The following is a 12,858-nucleotide window of genomic DNA, read 5'->3' on the forward strand; positions in this document are numbered from 1 at the left end:
CATTTAATGTATTAAAAATTTATTTAGTCGAAAAAAATAAATCTCATAAAGATATAGATATTGTTTTTTTACACATACTAATTTCAGAAAATTTTATTTTGCTATCGATTTCATTTTTGAATTTAAAATAGAAATGTCACTCAAAACTTTGCGTGATAAGGAGATTTTAAAACTGATCTCTGAACCACTCATTAATATAGAAAGAAATTAAAAAATATCAAAACTTACATTTATACCGTTTCTTTGAAATAAAATGTAAAAGAAAAGTGGATTATGAGAAAAGTTTAAATGATGAAAAAAATATTTCTAAAACTAAATTTTGCAAACTAATAAGACATTAGTAATTGTTTTGAAGTTATTAATTTTTTTGTTAATGTTATTTGTTCTGTGTTCTTTAAAAATAAAAGTTTTTATAATTTATAGTAAATATATTGTTTAGTTAGCATGAACGAAACACTATTTAGTATATGTTTAATTATTGCAAATTCTACTTAAACAATTGATATATAAATTAAATTAGATATTATTCTTTTTATGAAAAAAATAATTTTAAATTAAAAACAATGAATAAAATTTTATTTATAATTAAAGTTTATATTTTATTAGTAAGAGTAAAGTAAGAAAATTTTGTATATTTAAAAAACATAAAAATTAAGGAATGTACGCATATTCTGTTGAATAATTAGTCATTCATTTAATCAGATAAAAAATAATATTTAAATCAGAATTGTTAAAAGACATCTTTCACTCAAATTGCTTTATTATTAAAATTTATATACGTTTAGTCATATTTGACGATTTTATTTTGAGTATCTTATTATTTTGTTTTAAATTAAGAAATAATAATTGAGATCTTAAAATAGGACTAAAAAAATTTCAAAATTATATTAAAAAAATATAACTTACGATAATATTAATGAAAATATAAATAACCCATAAGTCATTGAATCAACAATCCATGGAAGTGATTGAATTGCTATAGCTTCTAAAAAATAAAAATTATCAATGATATATGGTATATTTCTAACTAAGTAATATCCTTCAAATGCTATCATTGTAAACAGTTGTAAACAACTATATATTAATATTTTGAATTCTACATTATTTACATCTTTATGTTTTTTAAAAAAAAATCTGTTTTTGTATATAGAAATTGCGTTGAAAATTGTTGTAAATATAAGAAGTGGTAGATTAAGAAATATAGCACAACTTGCATGTAAAAAAGATGTTCTTGGATCAAGAGATACTGCTCCAACACGATCAAGTGATGGAAAATATAAATAAGTATATGGAAAAAATTGTGATGAAATTCCGACAAGTAATCCAAGTAACGACATTATAAAAAAATATATATGAAGTTGTTTAAAATTAAAGTATTTCTTGTATAAAATTGGTTTTGAAATTGCAATATAACGGTTAAAACTTGTAAGAAAAGCAATTTGAAACATTATAAAGTATGTTGCACTTGTTACAAAATATAATACATATGATAAATAAGTATTATTCAAAAAAAATGAATTGAAAACTTTGTATTTTTGAATACGTGATGTAGCAAATTGTATAATTATTGTCAAAATATCAATAATACCTTTATAAAAAATAATTGGATAATATTCATTATGTAATAATGATGTTTTTACAAAGTAAATTTTGAATCCAAGACGTATTGTAAAAACTAAATAAGTTGGAAATAATATAATAATATATGCCAATTGAAAATAATCAAGCCATTTTATTACCATTGTAAAAATATTTTTTTGTTATGAAAGATGTATCACTAATATGATTTTAAGTAAAATTGATAAAAAAGATATAGTGAAATGAATTTTATACTAAAGTATTTGCTTATGTATATTTTCCTGAAAATATTTATCCATTTTTAACCTTTAAATTATAATTAAAATATAATTTTTAAAAACAAAAAGAAGCAAATGTATTTATTTTTATTTATTTTACAAAAAAATTAATTTCTGCGATTTTTTAATCTTTGTTATATCTGAAATAATTATATTATTTAAAAGGGAAATTTTTATTAAAAAAAAATGGCATAAAACTTCCTTGTAAAAAAAAATTAATAGAATTATATTACAGTTAAGAAATACTTTTTTTTTTAAAAACATGTTATATATATTAGCATTATATAAAGAATATTTATTTAAAGGAAACTATTTATTTACTGCTATATATTTATTTTTATAATTCTTTTACTTTAATTTTTTCTATTAAAATATCTTTTAAAAATAATTATGAAATTTAAATATAACAAACTTATCTTTAGCAAAAAAAATTATGTGTAACTTGAATGATTTTTCTTATCATTACTATATTAAATAGAAGTATCAATGTTTAATTTGTTTGATAATCATAGAAATATTAATTTTCAAGTTTGAATAATGTGTAAAAATACATACATACAAAAAAAATGCAATTCTTTTTTAATAAATAATGCTTATTAACAGTCCCCAGAGTGATGGTTATTGAAGCGATTTCGGCCTATTTAGTATAGTGGTTAGTACTCCACGTTGTGGCCGTGGCGACGTAGGTTCGATTCCTGCAATAGGCATCTTTTTTGTCTTCTGGACACTTAAAAATAAGAATCTACCAATTTTTTAAATCATATTTTTTATTTATATCATTTAAAAATTAATAAAACAATAAACTTTTTAAAGGTTCTTTTATTAAAATATTTTTATTTTACCAAGCTTCTTTTTAAAAAGATTATCATGGAAACAAATTTTAAAGATAACTCCAAAAACAATTAAATTATAAAACTTTTATCAACATCATTAATTTATGTTATGTTATGAAATAATTTTTGCATAAAATTGTAAAGCTTTTCTTTTTTAATAATATTTAATTACTTCTTTGTGTTAGAAAAATTATTTAAAAATATAATATGAAATTTATTATTTACGGTTTTGAAGAAACAATTAAAATATGATAAAACAATTTTAATATTATTGTTTAATGTCATTTAATAATGTGTAAAAGGCAGAAAAAAAAGTAAATATAACTGTCAAGTTATAATTTACTAATCAAGAAACATTAAAAACATGATCTTTTAAATAGATTTATTTAGCACATTTTATTTGAGTTATTTCTTTGGTACTTTTTTATATTTACTTGTGTTGTAATTTGTATTCATTTTTTTTATTTTTTTTTATTATTACTACATATCGTATAGTGTAAAAGCTTAAACAAACTTTTATTTTGATTTTTTTACCTTAAAGTATTAAAACAAAACACAATAATTGTTAAAATAGCTTTTCAAATAAAATACGAATAATTTAAATTTAAAAACTGTATTTTAAATTGAGTTATTTCATTTGTGTACAGGTGAACTTGGTTTGAGCTTATTTAAAATATACTAAGTAAAATTATTTTATCTTCTAGATAAATAAATTTGTTGAAGACGTGATTTTAATCCAAACAATTTATATGTATTTGGAAAATCATTTTTAATATTTACAACTAATAATAATAAATTAATTTTATAATATTAAAAAATGAAAATATTTTATCTAGATCAAACATTAATTTTACACCAAAATCACACTGTAATCTGTTTTCTTAGTCATTTTCTATTCTTAGACATATTTCACTTTATAATCAATGTTCTGTTAAAAATTCTATCATTACACTCTTTATTATAATAGATATCATAACAATGAAATTTTAGAAAAGAAATCGTTTTTTGCTTTTGGCATTTTTTTTATTAAAGAAAAAGTATTTTATATTAAAATAAAAATTTTGAAAGTTTGTGTTTACTTTAAATAGTGAAATCTACAGTAAAAATATTATTGTTCTAAAAAAAGATAATTAAATACATTTTTATGGAAACATTTTTTTTCCGTAATTAAGATTAGAAAAATTTATAATCTCATTTATAAAATGTAAAATTGGTGTTTTTTTAACTTTTTAAATCTGTTCAAAATTTTAATATTTATAAAAAATATTAAAAATTAAGTTACAAAAAATTATTTTTTTGAATAATATTTAGATAACTATATTATTTAATGTATTGATTTTTCTTAAAGTTTTTTATTGTTACTTGATTCATTAATTGTTTTTATCTTTTTTTTTGAAAATTAGTTAAACTAAATTCTTTGAATTATTGAAATACTTTTTTAAAGTATTATTGTTTAGGTGGTAAGACATTTTCTTTAAATAAACCATTTATATTTCCTGGTTTATTATATTTACAACAAATGTAAGTACGTTTTGTTTTTTTACTTTTAGTTACAGCGCAACCCACTTCTGTTGTTGATTTCCATATTAAAGCTGTAAAATCTCTTGTTTCTGTTGAAAATTCTGGTTTATTGTAATCATATTTGTTAATTTCATTATACCAATTTTTGACAGTATTTTCTACAGAACCATCTGAATAGGTAATGCTTTCACCATACGTTTTATCAGTATCATCTTTACACATATCCTGACTAGCCATTTTTCTAGCGTGTTTTTTGGCAAATTTTTGTATAGTTGGATTTGATTTAAGTTTTGGAACTCCATGTTTTTGACGATAATAATTAATATCTTGGTATAACTAAAAAATATAATGTTAAATTATAGTATAATTACCTTTTTAACAAGATGTTTTCTATTTTCTTTCTTTTTATTACTACCTACAAATTTTAAGTTTGGATTTTTGTTTTGAACTTCTTTTATAACTTCTTTTATAGTATTAAATTTTTTTCCATCTAATTCATATATGCTATCTTGGCCATTTTCAACTTTAGTAACGTTAAATATATGTCTTCTTGAAAAAATTATTTGCGATAAAAATATAGTTACAAACCATACATTCAAAATAATATTCATTTTTATTTTTAATATAAAATTTTTTTCTAATCTTTTAATTATATAACTTTAATTATTTACATATACCTTTAACTACTTTTAAAGATATTTTTAAAGAATAAAATTGTTTTAATATACTATTGTATAAAGCATTTTATTTATTTTGTGAATAATCAAAAATATTTTTTATGATATATTTTGACAGGTTGTACTTTTTGTATTAATAACTTAGTAAAAATTTATTTTTAGATTAGAATATTAGAAATTTTTATATCAACATTAATATATATACGTCAATTAAAACAATTTTATTATTCAAAATACTATTTATTTTTGTGCTATTTGTTTATCAACTAGAACTAAAAACATAAATGGGAAAAAATAAGTAAACAAAAATATTATTTCTTGAAAAGTTTAAATATTAACTTTATAGTAGAACAAGTTAATTTTTAAAATTTTTGAAAATTTAATTATTTATGAAATTCTTATGTTTTAGAAATTCTAACATTCTTGTGCTTAATTAAGTAAAAACAATTTTTTTTTTACTTGATTGTTAAAATATATTATTTTATTAATAAATTTATTTAATCCCAAATGTTTAAACAAAAAAAATGATCTTATTGTTTTTATAACTTTATTATTTTCATTCTAATTTTCAATAACCTTTTAACATCATTCAATTAAAAGTTATTAAAAATATAACGTATTTTTATTATTTTGTGGAAATATTTCAAATTGTTAACTATTGATAATATGATAGTCTTCTTTAATTATCAATAAATTATAAATTTTCTTAAATGTCTAAAAATTTTAGAAAATAATACAAGCTACGAATGTTGTTACCAATTGTTTAATGTTCACTTTCATATTTAATAATGCATTAAATTATTTTTTCTTATAAACTTATGTTCTAATAAATATAAAAAAAAATTAGAAACATAGTATTACAATTAAATTTGACAAAAAATAATTTGAATACTAACTTTAGTGATCTTATTTATTATTAAACAAAATACATAATATTGAATTCAAGAAACTGATATATTTATGTTTATCTATCATATCAATTCATAATTAAAATCATTTGTATTAAAATTAAAACTTGTATTTTTTTTACTCATAAAACATTAAATATATCTATACGAAAAAAAACGAATAATACAATTTGTTAGTGTAAAAGGTAATTTAAAAAATGATAACTTTTATCAATTTTTTACAATGATAAAAAAACTACAATAAAAAAAATTTATTAATGAACAATATTGCATAAAATTAAAACATTAAAAATAAAATAACATTTAAATTTGAAATAAATAAAATTTTAAAATAGAATTATTGTTTATATACATATTTTATATAGCAATTGAAAGTAAAATTATAAAAATATTTGTTTGCTAAATCAAGGTTTATTAGATCAGTAATTAAAATTATCTTATTTATTTATGATCAAAATTTTTTATCTCTTAGAAAAATTAGTTGGCATAATTTTTTTAACTTTCTAATAAATAAAAAATTTTGAATGCAATTAAGTTTTATGTTCATAAGATATTAACAATTTATGTTTCTTTTGATCTATTTTAATAAAACATGCTCAAACAAATTAAATTTTAATACATTTATATTTATCTTAACAGTATAAATATTTAACACATTAATTTTTATAAAATTTAATAATATTCATACAAAAAATAACATAGTGGAAAAAAAAGTATATTATTTTATTATATATTTATCAAGTAGTAAATTACATTAATATAAATGTCAAATAATAAATATTTAAAAATTTATCTTGATAATTTATACCAAACCTGTAGTTTCTATCATTAAATAATTTAAAATTAATAACATTTGTTTTAATAATATCTTATGTTATTGTACTAAAACATATAAACATTTTATATATCAAATGTATTTAAAAAATTATATTTATAATTTTAATTTAAAAAATAAACTTTATCATTAAATTTATATAAAATTATATACATAAAATTTTGGATACTAATAAATATATTAAAAAAATTTATAATTTGTTAATTATATATTGATAATTAATTAACTAATTTAAAAGTAATTATACAAGAATATTTTTAAAAAAAAAAATTAATAAATTTTATAATGATATAAATTTTTTAAATTAATCCGTGAGAAAAAAAAATTATAAATATTTATAATTAACAATAACTGATTAATTTTAAAACAATTATGTTTAAAATTTTTGCCACGTGAAAATAAATATTTGCATAAAATTAATTTATAATAGAATTTAATTTTAAAGTTTATAATTTTTTATTTAAAATATAGGAGAATTATGGAAGGGAAAGCTTTCTATTATGGTTTAAATTTTTTTTTATTGTTAATGATAGAAGTAATTTTAACTAAAAAAGAAGGATATTGTGGAAAAATCGGTTATAATAAGCGATATTTATCAACTATTCATATTAATGTAACAGAATATCCTTACATGATAAAACTTAAGAATTCATTCGATAGGCATCATGGACAAAAAGTAAAGGATGATTATAGATATTTAGAAGATAAATATTTTAGTATAACAATTAAATTTATAGAAGAACTTAACAATATATCAGAAACCGTGTTTTCAAAATCAAAATATAGAAAAGATATAACAGATAAATTTAATGATTTATGGAAATATGATAAATTTGGTTTATATTCAAAGTATGGTAATTATTATTATTATTTCTTTTACAATGGATCAACACTATTACCGTAAGTCATTTTGTTTTTTTTTTAAAAACATTTTAGATCATTGATGCAATCAAAAAATTTAAATGAAAAAGGGAAAACATTTATTAATTTTGATAAATTAGATTCAAAAGGAGAAATAGAAATAAAAGATATGGTATTTAGTAATGATGGAAAAATGATGGCATATGTTATTAAAGAAAAAGATAATGCATGGAATACAATTATGTTTAAATATACTAATAATAAAAAAATCAAAGATAAATTAAATAATGTCATATATTCAATGTATAATTTTATCTTTAACAATAAAGGATTTATATATTCAACATATCCAGAAAAAAATGGAACCTTAGGAGGATTTATGATATCAAATTTTAAAAAACATTCATTATATTATCATCATTTTGGACAAAAACAAACAAGTGATAAATTATTAGCAACTTGTAAAGATGGAGATGATTTTATAATTCATGGAACTTTATCAAATGATGGTAAATATTTGTTTGTTCAATGTATTAATGAAATTTCTGGTACAAATAATTTATACTATGTTAAATTAAATAATAACAAATATTTTAAAAAAAAAATTAAATTAATACCATTAATTACAAGAAATGATGCATTGTATAATGTTATTGATTCCAATTCTAAATATGTTTATATTTATACAAATCTAAATACTGCATTTGGAAAAGTAATAAAAATGAAATTAATAGATAAATATTATAATCAAAATAAATGGAAGTTATTTATTGAAGAAACAAGAAATCAAGAAATTAATAAAATTGTTCCAGTTGGAAAGAAATATTTAGTAGCTAATTGTATGACTAATTTACAAAGTTTTTTAATTATATATGATATGAAAAATGGTAAATATTTAAAAAAAATTAATTTTGGTGAAGGTATTATCGAAGATATTAGTGGAAGTTCAATGCATTATGAATTATTTGTCACTTTTAATAATTTAGTTTCACCACAAACTATTTATAGACTTAATTTAGAATATGGTATCAAAAAAATAATACAAAAAAAAATTATTCAATCAATACCAAACGATATAAAAGATGAACAATTTATAATTAAAAAATTACATTATTTAGGAAGAGATCATACAAGAATACCTTTAATCATGTTTTATAATAGAAAAACATTAAGAAATCGTAAAAATCCCATTATTTTAGAAGGATTTGGTGGTTTTAAATCTACCTTACGACCAAATTATGCTTTATCAAAATTGCTTTTTGTTAAACATTTTGGTGGTATTTGGTGTATTGCTGGTATAAGAGGTGGTGGTGAATATGGAACAAAATGGCATTTAAATGGTAAAGGTTTGAATAAAAAAAATAGTTTTTTTGATTTTATTGCTGGAGCAGAATTTATAATAAAACGAAGATATACTCGTCCTTCTAAACTTGCTATTTTTGGTTCATCAGTTGGTGGTCTTATAGCAAATGTTGTATCACAAATGAGACCTGATCTTCTTGGAGCTGTTGTTTCAAAAACACCATTGCTTGATATGATACGATATCATAGATTAACAACACATGATGAAATTTTTATAGAAGAATTTGGTGATGTGTCAATAAAAAAACATTTTAAAAATTTAATAAAATATTCACCTTTACATAATTTAAAACTGCCCAAACATAAATTGCAATGGCCAAGTACATTATTATTTACGACAACAGAAGATGTCATTGTTGGTCCAGAACATACTCTTAAGTATTTAGCTAGATTATATGTACTTCTTCAAAAGGCTATTAAATATCAAACAAATCCTGTTATCGGATTTGTAGGAAAATATTATGGTCATCATGATTATCAAAAGCCTGAAGAGAAATTATTGAATGAATCAATTAATATGTTTTGTTTTCTTCAACAGACATTAGATTTAAAATGGTATAAATAAGATATAATGAATAAAACAACTAATCATTTTATGAAAAATATAATTTTAAATAAAGTTTGAAGGTTCATAAAATGTAATTATAGTTAATCATTAAAAAACGTTTATACGTATGTTCGTCAAATATCAATAAAAGCTCAATTGAGTACAAATTTTTAAATGAATCCTAAAATTTACATTTTAAAAGTATTGATTTTTAAAATCAGACATAAAATTAGAACCATAATTTTTTAAATAACAAAATATGTAATAAAGTATTTATATATTGTATTTAAATTTAAAATCTAACATAAATCTATAAAAAATTTTTTAACTATATTTATTTTTATATTAGTTAAAGATTATATTAAAATTTAAAAAAACATAAATTAAGCATTATTTTTAAATATACTTTAACTGTTATATTTTTTATGTAAATATTTATTGACTGATTATAAACATAATTTTAAGATTGTTTAAATACATTTTTTATAATATAAAATGAATTATATAAATTTTAATTTTAATTTTTGTTTGAACTAGTAAAAAATATGAATTTAAAAACAATAGATATTATTTTGCTAATCTTTCAATTTTTTATTTTTTCTTTTTCTCAATTTATGTATCCCAGTAATTTAGCTTTAGTATCAGGAACAACGTTATGCCTAAACAGACCAGCTCCAAATATTAAAATTGATCTTTTAAAAAAAGGAGTATATGGACAAGAGTTTTTTTTAAAAGAAACACAGTCTTCAAACAGGGGCTTTTTTCAGTTTCGAATACAAGCAGATAAACTAGAACACCCACGTAAGAAATTATTTTTTAATTTTCAATTATAGTTTAGGTGCATATATTAAAATAACTTATAATTGTGGTAGTCAAATACCAGGATGTTATTACACATATTTTGTTCATCTAAATAAACGAATTCCTGAAAAATCTTTTCCTATTGTAGCTAGTTATAAACTTAATAATATTGAGTTAGGTAAAAAATATTTTGGAAGAAGAAAACATTGTCCAAATCAACCAATTAGAAGAAATTTTTTTCATTTCTTTCCTCGTAGGTATGTTCAAATATCATATGAAATGGTTAAATTTTTATTTTTTTCAGAGGTTAACTTCTTAGTGATACTGTTTAAAGAAATTTGAAAATTTTATTTTTTTTTCTATTCCATTTTTAGAAGAATAAAAATTTTCATAAAATAGCATTTTTTTAAACAATTCTTTGTTTTTTTACTAAATTTTAAAAAAATCTTCAATAAACAATTTTTTTCAATTTTTCATCCATTAGTTTATATTGGTACTTTTTTTTGTATTTTATAAAAATTAAAATAAAACAACTTAATTGTTAAATTTTTTGAAGTATTTTTAGAAATATTAAATGAAATTAAAGTTTAAACATATAATCAAAATATAACAATAAAATATATATAATAAATTAAATAATTTAAAACACATACAATAATTTGAATTATCTGCATTTATCTTTTGTTGATACTATTCAATAAAAAAAGTTTAAAAAAAATTCATACAAATTTGCAATCATTCTGTAATAACTAATTTATAATAGTATAGTATTTTTAAAACTTATACATAAAATTATAAATTACAATTTTTTATATGATGTTGTTTAGGTACCATTGTCTACAAGAAAAAAATAAGTAAAAATCATATAAATTAATTTTTTTTTACTATTTAAAAAACGTAACATTAATTTAATATTTTTAATAGCAAGTTATTATAAAATATAATTTTTTTTTATAATTTTAATATTAATATTTTTACTCAGATGATGTGTTTCGTTATTTTATAGTACCATTTTGTTTAGATAAAAAGGATTAGTAAATTAATATATTTTGCATATTTTTTAATGCTTAACAATAACTAATAAATTCATTTAGTATATAAAAAAATATTTTATATAATTTGTTTAAAAAATTTTTTTTCTCTAATTTGCAATTTCATATATTTAAAATTTGATAAAGATATATTGCTAATATAATATATTTGGTGCTTTTTTAATTAAATTGATACCACTGATTACAGTCACAAACATCGTATTTTAATAAATTAATAAAATACATTTAAAAAAAATGTACTTTTTTTTAAATCAGGATATATAATTTGCAATTTTCAAATAGTATTTGAGTATATTGATCATTTTTAATCTATGAAAATTATTTTTATAATATTTATCATTTAAATTCACCTTAATTTTTGCATATTTTATTTTGCAATTTAACATAAATTATAAAATTTAAATACTATATTTTATATTTAACTTTTTAGATTAAATTAAAATATGCTATTATTAATTTTAGGTTTTATATTTTAGCTCATAAAAAATATGAATCTGGAAACAACATATATTGTTTTACTAATTTATCAATTGCTAAATTTTTCTCTTTCTAAAAGTTATTTTTCTCCAATAGGTGAAGTATCAGGAAGAACTTTTTGTTATCGCATACCAGAAAAAAATGTTAAAGTCGTACTTACCAAAACAAATTTTTTTAGAATAAGAAAAACAATTGCTGTAACACAATCTTCAGCAACTGGTATTTTTTATTTTCGAGTACCATTAAATTATTTAACAGGTTCAAATATAAAATACTTTTTTTTATCTGAACTTTAAATTTAGGTGCAATTCTTAAATTATCATTTAATTGTGGTGATCCTAAACCAATGTGCTATTATACTGCTTGGATTCCAGTTAACAGCCAATATAATAGACAAAACAAACTTGCTTCAAAAAATTTTTTCCTTGGAAATATTGAATTAAGTGCTCAATACGATGCGAAAAGAAAATTTTGCGGAAGAAAATCGTTAAAAAGATTTAAATAAATGATAAATAATGGTTAATTTAGGCATTATACAGCAAAATCTAATTTTTATACTATCTAAAAATTAAAGTTTCAAATAAAAATTTTTAAATTTTGCACTTTTTTAAAAACAATACAATTATTTTAAACAGCTTTTATTTTTTTTCTTTTTTGTTAATTATTTTTTATTATTTTTTTCACCAATTTAAAAAAAAATATCTTTTAATAACGATTTCACCGATTGACATCTATTAACTTACATTGATACTTTTTTTAATAGGAATTTAAATAAAATAGATGTTTGTTATTGAATTTATTAATTGTGTTTTTACAAATATTATAACAAATAAAATGATCTTAAAGAAAGAAATTGTTTTTACTTCAAAAAATAATTTTTCAAACTGTTAGTTCTTAATATACGATATTAAGCTTTAAAATAAGAATTTAATTTTTATTAAAACTTATATTTATGAATATAATCATTTAAAACAATTGTCTAAAAAATTATGAATAAAAATCCATTATATTTGTAAAGCTAAAATATTAATTTACAAATGAAATAAATATGAAATGTTGTATATAAATAAAAGTATTGTATTTTGATGTACTCACATAATATTTCAAAAATCTAGCATTATTCTTTAT

At 18.5% G+C, this 12,858-nt stretch overlaps 5 protein-coding genes across 5 annotated transcripts; 3 read left to right on the plus strand and 2 right to left on the minus strand.

Annotated features, from left to right (window-relative positions):
• Positions 1-771: 771 nt before the first annotated feature.
• SRAE_X000065500 (Hypothetical protein) lies at positions 772-1,337 on the minus strand (the record flags this gene model as incomplete). Its single annotated transcript, XM_024645024.1, has 3 exons — positions 772-865; positions 907-985; positions 1,211-1,337. The coding sequence occupies 3 exons, from the start codon at positions 1,335-1,337 to the stop codon at positions 772-774; spliced, it is 300 nt and encodes a 99-aa protein (XP_024510524.1).
• A 2,798-nt stretch (positions 1,338-4,135) lies between these two features.
• Positions 4,136-4,821, minus strand: SRAE_X000065600 (CAP domain-containing protein; the record flags this gene model as incomplete). The annotated part of the gene is made up of 2 exons (XM_024645025.1): positions 4,136-4,546; positions 4,630-4,821. The coding sequence occupies 2 exons, from the start codon at positions 4,819-4,821 to the stop codon at positions 4,136-4,138; spliced, it is 603 nt and encodes a 200-aa protein (XP_024510525.1).
• A 2,335-nt stretch (positions 4,822-7,156) lies between these two features.
• On the plus strand, positions 7,157-9,418 carry SRAE_X000065700 (Prolyl endopeptidase; the record flags this gene model as incomplete). Its single annotated transcript, XM_024645026.1, has 2 exons — positions 7,157-7,530; positions 7,567-9,418. 2 exons carry the CDS (start codon positions 7,157-7,159, stop codon positions 9,416-9,418), a joined length of 2,226 nt encoding a protein of 741 aa, XP_024510526.1.
• A 596-nt stretch (positions 9,419-10,014) lies between these two features.
• Positions 10,015-10,543, plus strand: SRAE_X000065800 (Transthyretin-like family-containing protein; the record flags this gene model as incomplete). Its single annotated transcript, XM_024645027.1, has 2 exons — positions 10,015-10,201; positions 10,239-10,543. 2 exons carry the CDS (start codon positions 10,015-10,017, stop codon positions 10,541-10,543), a joined length of 492 nt encoding a protein of 163 aa, XP_024510527.1.
• Positions 10,544-11,741: 1,198 nt separating this feature from the next.
• SRAE_X000065900 (Hypothetical protein) lies at positions 11,742-12,235 on the plus strand (the record flags this gene model as incomplete). Its single annotated transcript, XM_024645028.1, has 2 exons — positions 11,742-11,988; positions 12,033-12,235. The coding sequence occupies 2 exons, from the start codon at positions 11,742-11,744 to the stop codon at positions 12,233-12,235; spliced, it is 450 nt and encodes a 149-aa protein (XP_024510528.1).
• Positions 12,236-12,858: the final 623 nt, after the last annotated feature.

Source organism: Strongyloides ratti, assembly GCF_001040885.1.
Source record: "Strongyloides ratti genome assembly S_ratti_ED321, chromosome : X".
Lineage (NCBI taxonomy): Eukaryota > Metazoa > Nematoda > Chromadorea > Rhabditida > Strongyloididae > Strongyloides > Strongyloides ratti.